The sequence below is a fragment of the Xiphophorus maculatus genome, chromosome 4, assembly GCF_002775205.1.
Source record: "Xiphophorus maculatus strain JP 163 A chromosome 4, X_maculatus-5.0-male, whole genome shotgun sequence".
NCBI lineage: Eukaryota > Metazoa > Chordata > Actinopteri > Cyprinodontiformes > Poeciliidae > Xiphophorus > Xiphophorus maculatus.
The window spans coordinates 31,532,885-31,547,988 of record NC_036446.1 but is presented as its reverse complement, the minus strand read 5'-3'; the positions used below and the strand labels follow the sequence as shown (position 1 = coordinate 31,547,988).

General features: G+C 38.1%; 1 protein-coding gene across 5 annotated transcripts; it reads left to right on the top strand.

The window, feature by feature from the left end:
- The first annotated feature begins 3,700 nt into the window (after positions 1–3,700).
- On the top strand, positions 3,701–14,661 carry LOC111608360 (adhesion G-protein coupled receptor G5-like). 5 transcript variants are annotated; one of them, XM_023332028.1, is made up of 21 exons: positions 3,701–3,742; positions 3,820–3,906; positions 3,982–4,065; positions 4,140–4,214; positions 4,838–4,882; positions 4,960–5,046; positions 5,121–5,195; positions 5,355–5,399; positions 5,477–5,563; positions 5,646–5,727; positions 5,825–5,966; positions 6,343–6,456; positions 6,916–7,038; positions 7,191–7,233; positions 7,393–7,496; positions 8,838–8,953; positions 9,222–9,490; positions 9,565–9,658; positions 10,913–11,042; positions 13,927–14,083; positions 14,208–14,661. In XM_023332028.1, the coding sequence occupies exons 1-21, from the start codon at positions 3,724–3,726 to the stop codon at positions 14,309–14,311; spliced, it is 2,082 nt and encodes a 693-aa protein (XP_023187796.1). In that variant the 5' UTR covers positions 3,701–3,723; the 3' UTR covers positions 14,312–14,661. The 5 variants fall into 5 exon arrangements, with proteins under 5 accessions (XP_023187796.1, XP_023187800.1, XP_023187798.1 ...); XM_023332032.1 differs by lacking the exon at positions 3,982–4,065; XM_023332030.1 differs by lacking the exon at positions 4,140–4,214.
- Positions 14,662–15,104: the final 443 nt, after the last annotated feature.

Genomic DNA, 15,104 nt, shown 5'->3' with positions numbered 1-15,104 from the left:
GAAATGTGATTTACATGTTTTTAGATCCACTTCCCCCACAGTTGTTGAATCCCAACTATTTCAGACACAACTTGCTCTCCTATCTGTTCAGAGGTAGGTTATGTTTCTCTTTATGTTTACCTGTATAAATAAATGATATGTACTAGTATACTAAGATCAGACTCCAAGTAGTTTTTTTTCAGCAAGTGCACAGAAATTATATATAGATATACAATGTTTTGTGACTGAACCAGGGTTTTACCAACTGCAGTTACCTTAACTGATTACATGTCTGGTGTAATTCTGATAAATATTTTTTAAAGGATGTCAAACAGCACTTCTGGTTTTATTCCTAAACATTTTATCTTCTAAGATGATACTCTTTAAGAAAATGTTTAGTATTATTTCAGTTTGATAAGCAAATCAAAAGACAGTTCACACATTAACTATTTTCTCTGAGGTTACGATTCGGAAATCCTGAAAACAGACTGCTTCTCAGCAGTTTCATTATTGTGCATAATCTTTATTCACAATTGATTTTTCTTTTATATTGTTTCATTACTCTTTGAGGAGCCTGTCTTTTAATGTAAAAAAAAAACAAACAATCTTTGTGTTACAAGAGACCTTCAGGCTCTCTTAGTCAAGTCAGCCAATGAAGGCTGCTGTGGTCAGTTTGAACAATAAAACCTACTTTCTAAGAAGTTTATAAGACACTGCTGGCCCTCCTATTGCAGCACAAGGGCCAGTTTATAGCGATTGCCCTTCACCAGATATATATAGGACTGGGTGACAGAGGAACACCTCTAGAATGCTCTCATTCCAACCAGATCTGATGTTTAATTTCAAAATAAAAGCCTTTTAAAATGACATGTTTAGAAGTTTAGTTCTACCAAAGTTGACATACACATTGTTGAAAAACTCTTGGCTTCTCTCACTTCTCGGTGACAGGGGGACACCTTTAAAACACAACCAGCAAATGTCAATGCGATCTGATGTACACTTTCAAAATAAAAGTCTATTAAAGGAGGAGGTTTTCACTTTTTTCCCCTAAGTTGCCGTGCTTATTGCTGAAAAACTCTCTGTTTCCAGCGACTTTTCCCACTTCTGGGTGACAGAGGAACACCTCTAGGACACAACCAAAAAATAAAGACGTCTTATTTTAATAGGCTTTTATTTTGAAATTATACATCAGATCTGGTTGACATTTGCTGGTTGTGTTCTAGAGGAGTCCCTCCGCCACGCAGAAGTGAGAGTAGTCACTGGAAACAGAATTTTCAAGCAATAAGCACTTCAACTTAGGGGGAAAAAGTAAAAACATGCTCTTTTAATAGGTTTTTATTTTGGAATTAAACGTCAGGTCTGGTTGACATTTGCTGGTTGTGTTCCAGAGGTGTCCCTCTGCCACCGAGAAGTGAGAGAAGTCGCTGGAAACAGAGAGTTTTTCAGCATTGCTCAATGTCCCCATTATTTCTTTTTGCAACTGCATAAATACAAAGTCTAAATTTGGAGCCTTTGGAAATCTCCTTGCAGTAGATCAAACATGAATTGGATGTGTTTGACACTGAAAGGAGCTTGTAAATTAGGGTGCTGTAACGTCTTATGCCGTGGCGCACGTGAAAATCGAGTGTGGGCTGGTTTTACTGTCATTTTCAGAGAGGCGGCCAGCTTTACCGCAGTCTGACACGACGTCCCCATTGCTTCCCTGTTGTTGAACTGTAATGTCTGCCTTGCTCTTTTTCAGGGTCGTGCTGAGACTGTAAGGACGGTTACAAAGCTATGAATTGGCATTGAATTGCTGTGACCAACAATTGTATGGCAGACTGGAAAATTAAAGAGCTATACAGTCTTAATTCTCATTTCTTTTAAGCTATATTATTGCCTATTTTAAAAGTAAACGGAGATTTGTACCTAAATAATTGTCCATTTTACAGGATGAAGTGTTTTGGCATTTTTATCCTTTGGTGGCCGACGTTGTTTAATACATTCCATGTCACGGGATTTATACCTTCATCATTGGCAACCAACATCACTATAAACCAAAGTCAGATTGTAGCATGTAATGATGGTTTACATGATAATCAAACAAAAAGTAAGTTGCAATCTGTTTATCTGTCTATCTATCTTTATTTTTTTTGGTATGCACATTCATTCAAATGTTTTTAAAGTTGGACAAATTTACATACACCGACTAAATCATACAACACAACACTTGGTGGTAGGACTTTGTCCTGGAATAGCTGGATATCTAGTTTGATTCCATCCACTTCTGTCGTTGTGTCCCTGGGCAAGACCCTTAACCCGCTTGGCTGCTGGTGGTGGTTGGAGGACCAGGTGGCGCCAGTGCATGGCAGCCACCCCTCTGTCAGACTACCCGACGCAGCCGTGGCTACTGTCGAGTAACTTGCCACCATCAGTGTGAATATGTGTGTGAGTGGGTGACTGAGAGAAAGTAGTGTGAAACGCTTTGGGGTCCTCTGGACTTGATAAAGTGCTATAGAAGAATAGGCCATTTATCTTTACTTGTTGTTTGCATCAAAGTTCTTATGTTTCCAAACATTTTTGGTATTAGGAAAGTATTTTACTCTGAATCAACATAGGGTTTAATATTATGGTAGTTTTGCACAATGAATCACTTTCAACCACAACGCTATACTTGGTCTGAACCCAGGCAAATATCTAGGTACTAAATTTTCATTCATATGCAACACTGATATATATTTTTTAATTCTTTATTCTCACATGCCCATACCTAAAAGCAGACTGCTGAAATCAAATCTCTGCTTAATGGCTGAGCTCTGAAATTTGACTGAAACATTGTAAGCAGGCTATTATTATCTCAATGCTCAAACCATTGTTTATCAATCATTATTTTTCAGGAATGTTTAGATAGATTAGGTGTTAGTCTGTAACTGATGCATAATCGGAGCAGATTTCTTGGGTAAAGGCCAAAGGTTTATTTACAGCAAACATTTTTATTAGTAAAGGGTATGTATCCATTTACTAAAATAATTAATACAACAAACATAAGCATATCTGAGGGTTAGATATTTTACATAATTCCAAGTATCATTTAGCCAAGAACAAATTGACAAAATCAGATTGCAAAAGTCTACACTGCAGACTTCCTCATCAACTCCCCACACTGCCATCTGCAAAAATTCTCTTGACGAATTTTCTTTAAGTGACACAGTGCTACATCCTAAATGCACAAGGGAGCATTATAGGATATCCTTCTTCCCATTATTTGTCAGAATGCATTGTGTCTATATATATAGTAAAGTCTTAGGGCATTTTTATTAGACACTCAATTAGTTTGTCTCTTATAGACAAAACTACAAAGCCTACTACATCTTCGTCAACAACAGTGACACCTCTGACGACGACAGAAGTAACACTTCAAACCACGTTAGGTATGTCTGAAGAGACATAATGTAACCGAGTCTAATACTTTATTATTAGACACTCAGTTATTTTATCTCTACAGATACACCTACGGTATCTTTGGCAACAAGTTTGTCACCACTGACAACAACGGAATTAGCAAGTCAAACTATGTCAGGTATGTCTAATAAAATAAATCTTAAGATTTATAAAACAGAGTCCCATTTTTTTTATTTCTATGAACAAAAAAAAGAAAATTGTGGAGGGCCCCCTGTTGGTCAGGGGCCCTTGGAATTGTCATAACTTTTCCCCCCTATTCTGCCTACAACATCTCTAGGAACAACAACTGCGACACCTCTGACGATGACAAAAACCTCATCAGGTATGTCTGAAGAGACATAATGTAACTGAGTCTAATACTTTATTATCCGTCACTCAGTTAGTTTGTCTCTTATACAGTAGACCAAACTACAAAGCCTACTACATCTTCGTCAACAACAGTGACACCTCTGACGACGACAGAAGTAACACTTCAAACCACGTTAGGTATGTCTGAAGAGACATAACGTAACTGAGTCTAATACTTTATTATTAGTCACTCAATTAGTTTGTCTCTTAAAGACAAAACTACAAAGCCTACTACATCTTCGTCAACAACAGTGACACCTCTGACGACGACAGAAGTAACACTTCAAACCACGTTAGGTATGTCTGAAGAAACATAATGTAACCGAGTCTAATACTTTATTATTAGACACTCAGTTATTTTATCTCTACAGATACACCTACGGTATCTTTGGGAACAAGTTTGTCACCACTGACAACAACGGAATTAGCAAGTCAAACTATGTCAGGTGTAATTTCCTAAATAAAGGAGCCATAAGGTTGACGCTCTCTGTCTTTCCCATTCGGTCCACTTGATGACGAAAACGACAAAACCAAAAAAAGGGACTGGATCTTCTTAATATAGTTGAATGGTTTACTTCAGAAATAATAATAAAGACGGTACAAAGGTTACCTTTCCACAAAAAATAAAGAGAAACGACAATTTAAAAGGACAGAGAGTGAGGTCAAAAAACTGTGTGGCTCCACTCCAACTGCCCAACTCACTCTGTCTAGCCACACCCTAAAATCCTTAATTCCAATTATATATGCAAATTTTCAAGACTTAAGTGTAGTCAAATATAGTAAATTACTATGCAATAGATTTAACTAGTTATAATTTTTATCCAAATAAACAAATTATAATAAGAAATATGAACACAACTTATCCTAAAGTCTGAATGAACAAAAACTGAATTTAGGCTTCTACATCAGGTATGTCTAATAAAATAAATCTTAAGATTTATAAGACAGAGTCCCATTTTTTTTATTTCTATGAACAAAAAAAAAGAAAATTGTGGAGGGCCCCCTGTTGGTCAGGGGCCCTTGGAATTGTCATAACTTTTCCCCCCTATTCTGCCTACAACATCTCTAGGAACAACAACTGCGACACCTCTGACGATGACAAAAACCTCATCAGGTATGTCTGAAGAGACATAATGTAACTGAGTCTAATACTTTATTATCAGTCACTCAATTAGTTTGTCTCTCATACAGTAGACCAAACTACAAAGCCTACTACATCTTCGTCAACAACAGTGACACCTCTGACGACGACAGAAGTAACACTTCAAACCACGTTAGGTATGTCTGAAGAAACATAATGTAACCGAGTCTAATACTTTATTATTAGACACTCAGTTATTTTATCTCTACAGATACACCTACGGTATCTTTGGGAACAAGTTTGTCACCACTGACAACAACGGAATTAGCAAGTCACACTATGTCAGGTATGTCTAATAAAATAAATCTTAAGATTTATAAGACAGAGTCCCATTTTTTTTATTTCTATGAACAAAAAAAAGAAAATTGTGGAGGGCCCCCTGTTGGTCAGGGGCCCTTGGAATTGTCATAACTTTTCCCCCCTATTCTGCCTACAACATCTCTAGGAACAACAACTGCGACACCTCTGACGATGACAAAAACCTCATCAGGTATGTCTGAAGAGACATAACGTAACTGAGTCTAATACTTTATTATCAGTCACTCAGTTAGTTTGTCTCTTATACAGTAGACCAAACTACAAAGCCTACTACATCTTCGTCAACAACAGTGACACCTCTGACGACGACAGAAGTAACACTTGAAACCACGTTAGGTATGTCTGAAGAAACATAACATAACTGCTAATAACAAAATAAATCAACAAATAAAATAAGACTTCATAATTTATCTTGCAGGAACTGCGGATGCCAAAAAGGCTATAGAAGACTTATCCTTAGACTTAACGAACAAACACTATAATGATAACGACGCTCTTAGGTAAATATTTGAATTCTTATCAGAAAATATATTTTTATATTTTATATTATTTGCAAAATAAACTGAACTCATTTATTTTCTTGCATTTTCCCACAAGAAACATTGAGAATCTAGAACAAACCCTAGAAAAAACGGACGTGAATGAAACTACATACCTATCAAGTGATGTTGTCGACGTCCTCCTATATAAAAACACAGATGACTTCAAAGGTCTTGAAATTCAAGCAAATAACACAGAGGTAAAAAATAAAATAAAATTCAGTGCAGTAAAAAAAAAAAAAAGTAAATGTATGTTTGTATGGTAGAGAAGAATTAAAAAATTAAACAATAGTGAGCTTCTTATTAACATTTAAAACATAGATTACAACAGGAGATCCCTTCAATGTTTGGTCCAGGCGTTGTTTCAGTCTTTTGCAGTTGTCTCCCTGGAAAATCTGGGACAACTTAGGTTCTTGTAACATAATAAAAAAGTAAAGAAACTAAAACAAAAACTAAACAATATTCCAACAAGATTTTTTTTTTCAAAACAACTGTCCTTGTCGACAAATGTGACTGCATTATGCTATCATATGTAATTCAGTGAAATGTTTCTGCTTTTGTTTTTCATCAATATAGGCCAGGGTAAATGCCTCTGTGTTGAACATTAAAGTGAAGATTCGCATACCGACAGAGTTCAACCTTCAGAAGAATGATAAAGTTGTTTTCTCCATGATTACATTGCCAAATAATGTAAGTGACTACACTTTCCATTCTGTTCAATATTGACATACAGTATGTATGACATCATGTTAAGCAGATTTTCTTAATATGATGTTAAGAAAGCTCCTTTACTGGAGCTTTCAGAACCAAAGGTTTTGCAGGAAAGCAGACCCTACTGTTAAACCACAGTCAGGCTGCTTTGACATACAGATTGTGATGGTGTCAACCAGCACCCTAACTAACCAAAGCTGGTTTTAAGAACCAGCTTTGGTATTTCCAATGTGTACTAGCTGCATTTGAATATGCGGTGGCAGTCTCTCACTGCCACAATTCAGCGGAACCATAGGCATAAATCCCAGGGGGTTTCGGGGGGTCCGGACCCCCCCAATCTTGGAAAAGTCTAGAATTAAAATAACAATACAGCTCTCTTTGACTTGACTTGCCCTGTAGATTGATGAACTGCTTACATCTGATGGCTCTTTTCGACAGACTTTCACAACAACTCATTCACTGTATGAGAATCTGTTGGTTGGCCTGAGTGTGGCTGGCAAGAACATTTCCGGCCTTCGAGATCGAGTCAGCATCAGCATATATCTCACAACTAGGCTGATGGTAATACTTTTTTCCCTTAATTCCATAAATCAACAAACTTCAGTAGATGTTGACGTTGGTAATTACTTCAGAGATTGGACAGATTTGATAGTTTGTTTCATAAAAATAAATTGCTGCCACTTTTACTGTAAATAAGTACTTTTGTGTCACAGAAATCCCAAACACTCAAATGTGTGTTCCTAGATACTACAAGCGGTGAGTATTAAACATAAAAACCCTCATGAGCAGTAACATAAATGAGAATTCCTTTTTTGTTGCAAACATTACCTATATCATTTAATGTTGTATTATGATATGCTGATGTTGTCTACATGCTACAGACTTAATAAAATAACAGGTATCTCGGTCTGTCAGATTTAACAGACATCAGCAGTAATGGATGTGAGACATTGTGGGGCGATAATCAGCAGTGCATCACTTGTTCCTGTGACCATCTCACATACTTTGCTGTACTCATGGTAGGATTTGGCTTTTTATGTTGTTATGGACTTGAAAATGTCCCCTCAATGTGTTTGCTAAAGCAAAAATATGTTCAGATATGTAGAACCCCTACTGTCGCTGTAAATGACAATGAGGGTGAACTTAAAATAAAGTCTACAAGCATAAAAATATGAAGAATTGATCAGAGATGCTCACACTCAGTCACACAGTCATAAAAAAGTCAGTTATATTACCAGTCGACAATTTTAATAACTCCTGGGAACATTATCCACCACATACACAACGGGAAGCTATTATTAAAAACTTAATATTTTTGCACTAGACAAACTGACAAAATTAACAGTAGGGGAAATATTCAGACTGGAAAAAATGGAAAGAAATCAAATCATAAATGAAGTCAAGTAGAACAACACAAGGCAACTACTGAGAACAAAACTGTTCAGCCATCGAAGCTATTTCTAGCAAAGAAGATTAGGAGCTACAAACTAGCTTAACTGATTTAGTCAGGTTCTATCTCACCAGTGGCCTTTATTCCCTAAATTAAGAATGTCAAATTCAAATTTCTAGGGGCCATACTGAAAGGTTTAGGACACTAGGTATTGAGGGCTGAATTTGGGAACCCATGGTCTAATCTGAAGGACAAACTTGGCCAACAATTTTGAAAACGTAAAGACAAACATATTTTTTTCACATTTTATGCAAAGCCATTATTGGAAATTACATGAAGTTAACACTTATTTAGACATCTTAAGAATTCACAAAAATGGGGAGGGGCTTGTCTAAAAGTAAATAAATTGTGTTATTCATGCCCTCATGCAGTTTTTTTACACTGTTAGGTACTGACAGCATTTAACAGGCATACAAAGCTAATAAAATATCTCAATGATAATCCAAATACATAGCAGCTGGTATTCAAACTCATGATTATAGATAAAAAGAATCCAAACACCAAATTATACCTTAATATGGATTAACACGTGCAGTGGAAACCATGTCAGTACTACCATCAAATCTAAAATTCACAGTTATTCTTATCTCTTGGGGATGCAGATAATCAGCACCGTCCATTTTGGAGTAGCTTCAGTTTTACAAATGATGGTGGTTTGAAATCTCTTGTTTTCATAAATTTCATTTCCTACATAAATCATCCTGGTAAAGACTGTGCTATCAAGTTAAACACTTGTGATTATGTTTCTTTTTTTACAAACTAGACTACATTACATGGTTACTTGATTTAAATTGAATTGGATATCCACATTATGAAGATAATCATAGCTATAAAATTTGTAACTATCTTGCATTAAAAAAATGATAGGTATAGATCAACAACAGAATGTGAGTATTTTCTTTTTCCACAGGTGTCTGCAGACCTCTCACCTAAAGACGCTGAGATCTTGTTCTACATCACCTACATTGGCTGTGGTATCTCTCTGTTTGCTCTGGTCGTCACTGTTGTTCTCTTCATCACAACCAGGTACTGTGTTCATCCATGATAAAACATATTCATACAGAACTATAATTTCCATATACATTTTGTCCTTCATCAATGTATTTCTCCAACATTTTTTCTCCTCACTTATGTCTTTAGATGCCTTCTCAAAACACTTAGGTTTTACATTGCCATTCTTTAATTTTGTCATATGTTTCTCTTTTCCCTCCACTTTATTTGACTTCCTTTCATGACATATGCAAATCCTGACAAGTTGTCATCTACATCTGACCTTATCTTCTGTGTCTGACAGGAAACTCAGAGCAGACGATTCCAAGAAGATCCACATCAGCCTGGCAGTCGCTCTGATCCTCCTCAACGTTCACTTCCTTCCCAGCCAGGCGGCGGCAGCGTCGTCCTCCACCGCGCTTTGCCGTTATGTGGCTCTTCTTCTTCACTACTCCCTGCTGGCCTCTTTCACCTGGATGGCCTTGGAGGGCTTCCACCTCTACCTTGTCTTGGTCAAAGTCTTCAACATCTATATGAGGCGATACCTGCTGAAACTCAGCGTGGTGGGATGGGGTGAGTGGCATCGGCTAAGTCTGTAGGTCAAGTGTGGGAAGCCTTAATTTAAGGAAGCAGTTTTTGTGTTTTAGGTCTTCCGGCGGTCATCGTGACAATAACGGTGATCATACGCAACGACATCTACGGTCGTGGACCCCTGAACGTCTCTAAAACTAATGAAACTATGTGAGGAAAATATCCATTTTTAATCCCTTAACCCAGTGGTGTGCAGAGTCAATCCACAAGGGCCGATAACCTCCATGTTTTAAGTCCCTTCTCCACTATCAAGTCTCACTCTACTTGATAAATGTCTGATTTGGTTCTTGGCAAGTTGGTTGTGTCTCCATTGGCAGTTTGTCTCTCACTATTTGGGCGTGAATAAGGCAGGAACATGGGCAGTCCATGAGAGCATAGGAGCTACGGTCTACGCTCCAAAGATGTCCTTTTGCGCATGTACCCTTTTGAGAACAGCTTCTCCTAAATCTCTGTATGTTTTTTGTTGTGGGTTTTCTTATCCAGTTGATTCTGTATGCAGTCTTCCACCACAATTCTTAAAGAGGTTTGGACCTCAAGGTCTGACCATGGAATTGTTGGTTTGCATCTTGCCATCTCAACAAATACCATGGTCTTGTCACAGATTCCATGGGCCAATCTGCTGCCATCAAATCACTTGCGCACAATATCTGCAATGTCTGTCTTGTACCTCCCCTGAGGTGGTTCCAAAAAATGGGGACTGTGCAGTATCTGCAACTGGAGACTAATATGTGGAGAAGGGGCTTTGGTTCTTTCTCTGGTTCAACACAACTGAATCAAATGACAGTTTATTTGCAGAACCTCTGCAGAACCCGACATGCTGAGGATGCAGTTGGACCATTTGAGTCAGCTGTGTTGTGCTGTGTTTAGAGAAACATCTGAAGCAGGAAGGATACCAGTCCTGGAGGACTGGAGCTGAACACACATACCTTTAAACCTTGTGGGGAAAGGGACTGGTGAATTAGTAAGGGGATGATTTATGCAATGTGGAAAACAGGGACAGATTTTGGAATTTAGAAAACAAAATTTAGTCCAATACGAAACGCAGTCTCAACGTATTCACCCAAATTCATTGGCGAATTATGAGTTCTTCGGCTGCCATTTTGATCATACATCTCAAAGGGGAATTAGCAGGAACTGTTAATGAAACGTATAGCCATCTTACATCTAGTTGGGTAAAAAATGTGTCAGAAGTAGGTACAGCAGGAATTGTCTATTGTTGAAATTGCTTTTGGATGTACAGTATATGCATTTAAATCCTTCCATATGATCTTAAATAATAAGACATGCACAAAATGGTAACTATATTGAATTTCTTGCATTTTATTTATCACCTTGTTGAGCATTATAGATTCCTTTACAAAGTTTTTCCATTATATGTTGATGAATTGCTTCCTTTCTGTACAGATGCTACATAAAAGATGACACAGCAAAGATGGTGACCACACTGGGCCTGTTCAGCGTAGTGTTCCTCTTTAATGTGATCATGTTTGGATTGACAATCAAATGGTACATGGGTGGTGATGTAAACAAACAGGTAATAGTGTCAGAATTTCTTTGTACTCATTACACTTCTAAATTAATCATCACTGAATTGTACAAATATTTTGTAAACCATAAACATTTAGAAAGAACAATATTCCTGTGTTTCATCAACACTTACTTTTCGACTCCTCTTCATTTATCCACACTAATGTCTCAAATATTTGTTTGTCTGCCTTTAGAGACAAATAAACCTGAATGACTTTCAATCCTTAATCCATACGGTTTAAATAAGATGTTGGCCGACCTTTTTCATAACAGCTTTAACTCTTACACTTAGGTTTTACATTGTTCTAAGAGAGTGTAAAGGAGGTTGTTGGAATAGGAAGAGGTCACCAACCAAAATGGTCACACAAAATTGGGATTATGAAAATATTAAATATGTTTGCTGAAGCCTGTGACAGACTGGCGACCTGTCCAGAGTGTACCCCGCCTCTCGCCCCAAACATTCACTGGAGATGGGCAACAGCACCCGTATGTATGGATGTATGTATGTGTGTGTGTGTGTCTATGGATGTATGTGTGTGTGCGTGAAGGCGTGTGTGGGTGTGTGTGTGTGTGTGTGTGTGTGGGTGGGTGGATGGATGGATGGATGGATGGAAAAACAGCCTGGCACCAATCCCTGCTATACTGAACTTTACACAGTGGGTGTACAAACAGTTGGGTGTGGCAGGGATGTAGGATTCATTCCGTAGAGCATGTCTCCACTACGCTGCTGTTTTGCAACAATTAAATAAATGCTTTGCATATTCCACTTGGTGACATAAAGTTTGTATGCAGCTGCTGTCCCATAAAACCCCAGTCCACAGAGCTCCATGTGCTCTGTTCTCAAGGCCACATAAACTTTTGTTGACTCTAGATAGTTGAAGACCTCAGCACAAGGTCAGCATCCACCGACTAAATTTAACATTCCTTGTTTAGCTGGATTTTGCTTGACCTTTAGCTCTTTCTTTGACTTTGTATCCCAGAATTTGTGCATTAGCTTTATATGTTTAATCACATTCATTTTTTAAAATACATATGATTATGATGAGGTTTCCCTAGTTCGACATTTTCTGACCATTTTATCCTATTTATCTAGTTTTTATCATTTTATTACTTAGCATAGCATTACTATAACATTTTTGCAGTGGGATTGTTGTTTGCATTCCTTTGTTTCATTTGTAAATGTGTTATAAATAATGTCATATTGCCTGATCTAACAGAAGTTGGTTTATTGAGATTTGATGTCATTGTTCAACCAAATTCACTGATAATTCACTGAGCCGAGTCCTCCACATCTTAAAGGTTGCAACCTAACCATAAATCCTATCAAGCAATTCAAGTTCCATTGAGTTCTGGTTACATATTGGGTTCAGGATGGCTCATCTTTGCTGTCCAGTAGAATTTTAGCTTCAGGACATATTTTTTTGTATGATGCGTTAAATCTTACTGACTGACATGAATCAAGGAGTTAGCATACCGTCTACAGCGTCAAAGAAGCTAACTTCGGGCTAAAGTTGGAAAAACGAGTTCACAGATGGGTTCTGCTGCTCACCTGGAGAGGTTCGACAATGGGCCAGTTACATCTCCATGGCTTGATAGTTGTCATGGAGATGAATATGAATGACTTTACAGGCTGAGCCTTTTTGATGTCATCGCTTCATACAACTCAAGCTACTCTCTATCAGAGCGCAGACATCAGAATGTCAGAAACAGCCAGCAGGATTCCAAGACAAGGTCGACAGTTTCTGTGGGTCCCTTAGAAAAGCAGGTAACCGAACACAACTAGCTTGGTAAACACCAGCCCCTTGTTCTACACTTTGATTCGTACAACGTGTAGACCAAGCTGAGCTTTCAACAGCCGTTGAAAAACGATTGCTTTCTGGAGGCGTGGACTCTGTTTAAGTTTGAATTGATTGAATCTGATTTTACCCAGTTGCTAACGGTTGGACGTGACGTATGCAATGCACCAGCTCAGCCATGAAGAAAGCTACGCTATGAAGTTTACTGGAAAATACGTACACTGTTAACAACCATCCCCCACTGAGAAGAATGAAGTGCAGAGCTGAGTGATTTCTCTGCCTTGTTCTGACTTAAATCACTCAATATTTGGAAGTGTGACCAACATGGACTGACTGGCTTCGTTCATTTCCTCCACTGCCATTGAAACTACAGGCAAACAACAATTCTAAAACAACCTAGAAAATCTACGTCATCGTTGACTTCTTCTGTTTGCTAATTGGCCAGATTGAAATTCTACCAGAGAAATTGAGCTCAATGGGAGAAATCCCAGATTTAGCACTGAAGGGAGATGCGAATCAAGTGGAATAGCGTAGGAAGGCAATGATTAGGCTAGAACAGGGGTGGGCAACTCCAGGCCTCGAGGGCCGGTCTCCTGCAACTTTTAGATGCATCTCTACTTCAACACACCTGAGTCAAATAATGAGGTCATTAGCAGGACTCTGGAGAACCTGGATGCACTTAGGAGGTGATTCAGCTGCTGGGTTCAAGCGTGTTGGACCAGGGAGACATCTAAGAGTTGCAGGACACCGGCCCTCGAGGACCAGGATTGCCCACCCCTGGGCTAGAACATGGCGTGTCACCTGATTGTCTCATCAACATGGACAAAGTATCCATCCCATTGGACAATTCCTAAAGTTATTCCACTTACAGTCCAGTTCGACCTTTATATATTTTCTTTTCTTAATTTTTTTTACTGATGGGACTTGAAGATCAGAAAATTGTTCATTTAATTTCAGTCTGACCTGGTTGTTTTTGTAAATTTCGTCTGACTTTATGATTGAGTTTAACTCTCACCATAGTTGTATGTCAGCATATTTATTAAATATAACCTGCAGTGTGTGTGTGTGTGTGTTTGTTCATGTCTTGGGAATTAGCACGGACAGAGGCGGCATCATCAAGCCAAGCAGGAAATTTGCACCCTGCTGACACTCACGGTCCTGCTGGGACTGGCCTGGTGCCTGATCTTCTTCTCGTTTGGTCACCTCGAAACTCCCGGCCTCTACAGCTTCTGCATACTGAACTCTTTGCAAGGTTTGAAGAGATTAAAGCACTATTAAAAAATGTATACTGTATTATTAGTCTCTCAGTGTCATTTATAAATTCCTTGGTTATTTTCTTCTATACAGCATAAATGTAATTTTCTTGTATTTCACAGGTTTCTCCGTCTCCATTTACTTTGTGTTGTCGTGGAAAAAGTCCAAAGAAGTTGAACTGGGAACTGGGAAGTCGAGTTCTGAAACAAAAAGCTCTAAAATCTGAATTTAAAGTGCTTGGAGGATTTACACATTCCTGCCATTTTACGTCTCTTAGTTTTGTTGTTGTTTTTTGTTGTAAATATCTATATATATTTTTCAAAAAATGGGTGCTATGAATAGTTCTATGTCATTTTATTCAAAGTAAAACTCTGTAATACTGTAGTTTTTTAAGCTTACTTTGAAAGAATTCTCCAAGCTTTTGGTTTAAATACTTGTGGTTTTTCCATCCTTTTGAGTCTTTGATATCCCGTCATTTTAGCGAGAAACGGTGCCGCTCTGGTCAACGTTCTCTCAGAGTTACACTTCACATAACATTATGATGTGCATTCCATTTCTTTGATTTGGTTTTTCTTATCAATAAACGTCATGCGTGGATATTAGTGTATCTCCTCATTATCTTTTCCAAAAAATAAAATATAAAGCGCCACAATATAGATAGATTTGTATCTATATTGTATGGCAAAATAATCAGCTCACAACCTGACTAGAACTGAAGCAGACGTTAACTGGGTTGAATGAGACTTGACAGTGGAGAGCTGGTTAAAGATCATTAGTTGGTAAAGAACCTATTAGAAATTTGTTCTGTCTATAATTCTGGGAGCTCAACACATCCAGGTGTACATCATCATAACCTCTTCCCACAAAACAACTTTTCTTCACTCTCTCCCGGCACTTTAGGTGTGTGGCATTTTAAGTTGGTATGCCACACACAAACTCTTCTTTCTTCCAGTGAGCGTCCAAATCATACGCTCTGCATGAGTCATTCATCGCCACCACCTTCCATCTTTGGGTGAGAA

Excerpts from the sequence above, each read along its gene's own strand:
- LOC111608360 (XM_023332028.1), top strand. Across the intron at positions 6,457-6,915 it reads TGATTACATTGCCAAATAAT|ACTTTCACAACAACTCATTC; the intron begins GTAAGTGACTAC and ends TCTTTTCGACAG. Across the intron at positions 11,043-13,926 it reads GTGGTGATGTAAACAAACAG|CACGGACAGAGGCGGCATCA; the intron begins GTAATAGTGTCA and ends CTTGGGAATTAG.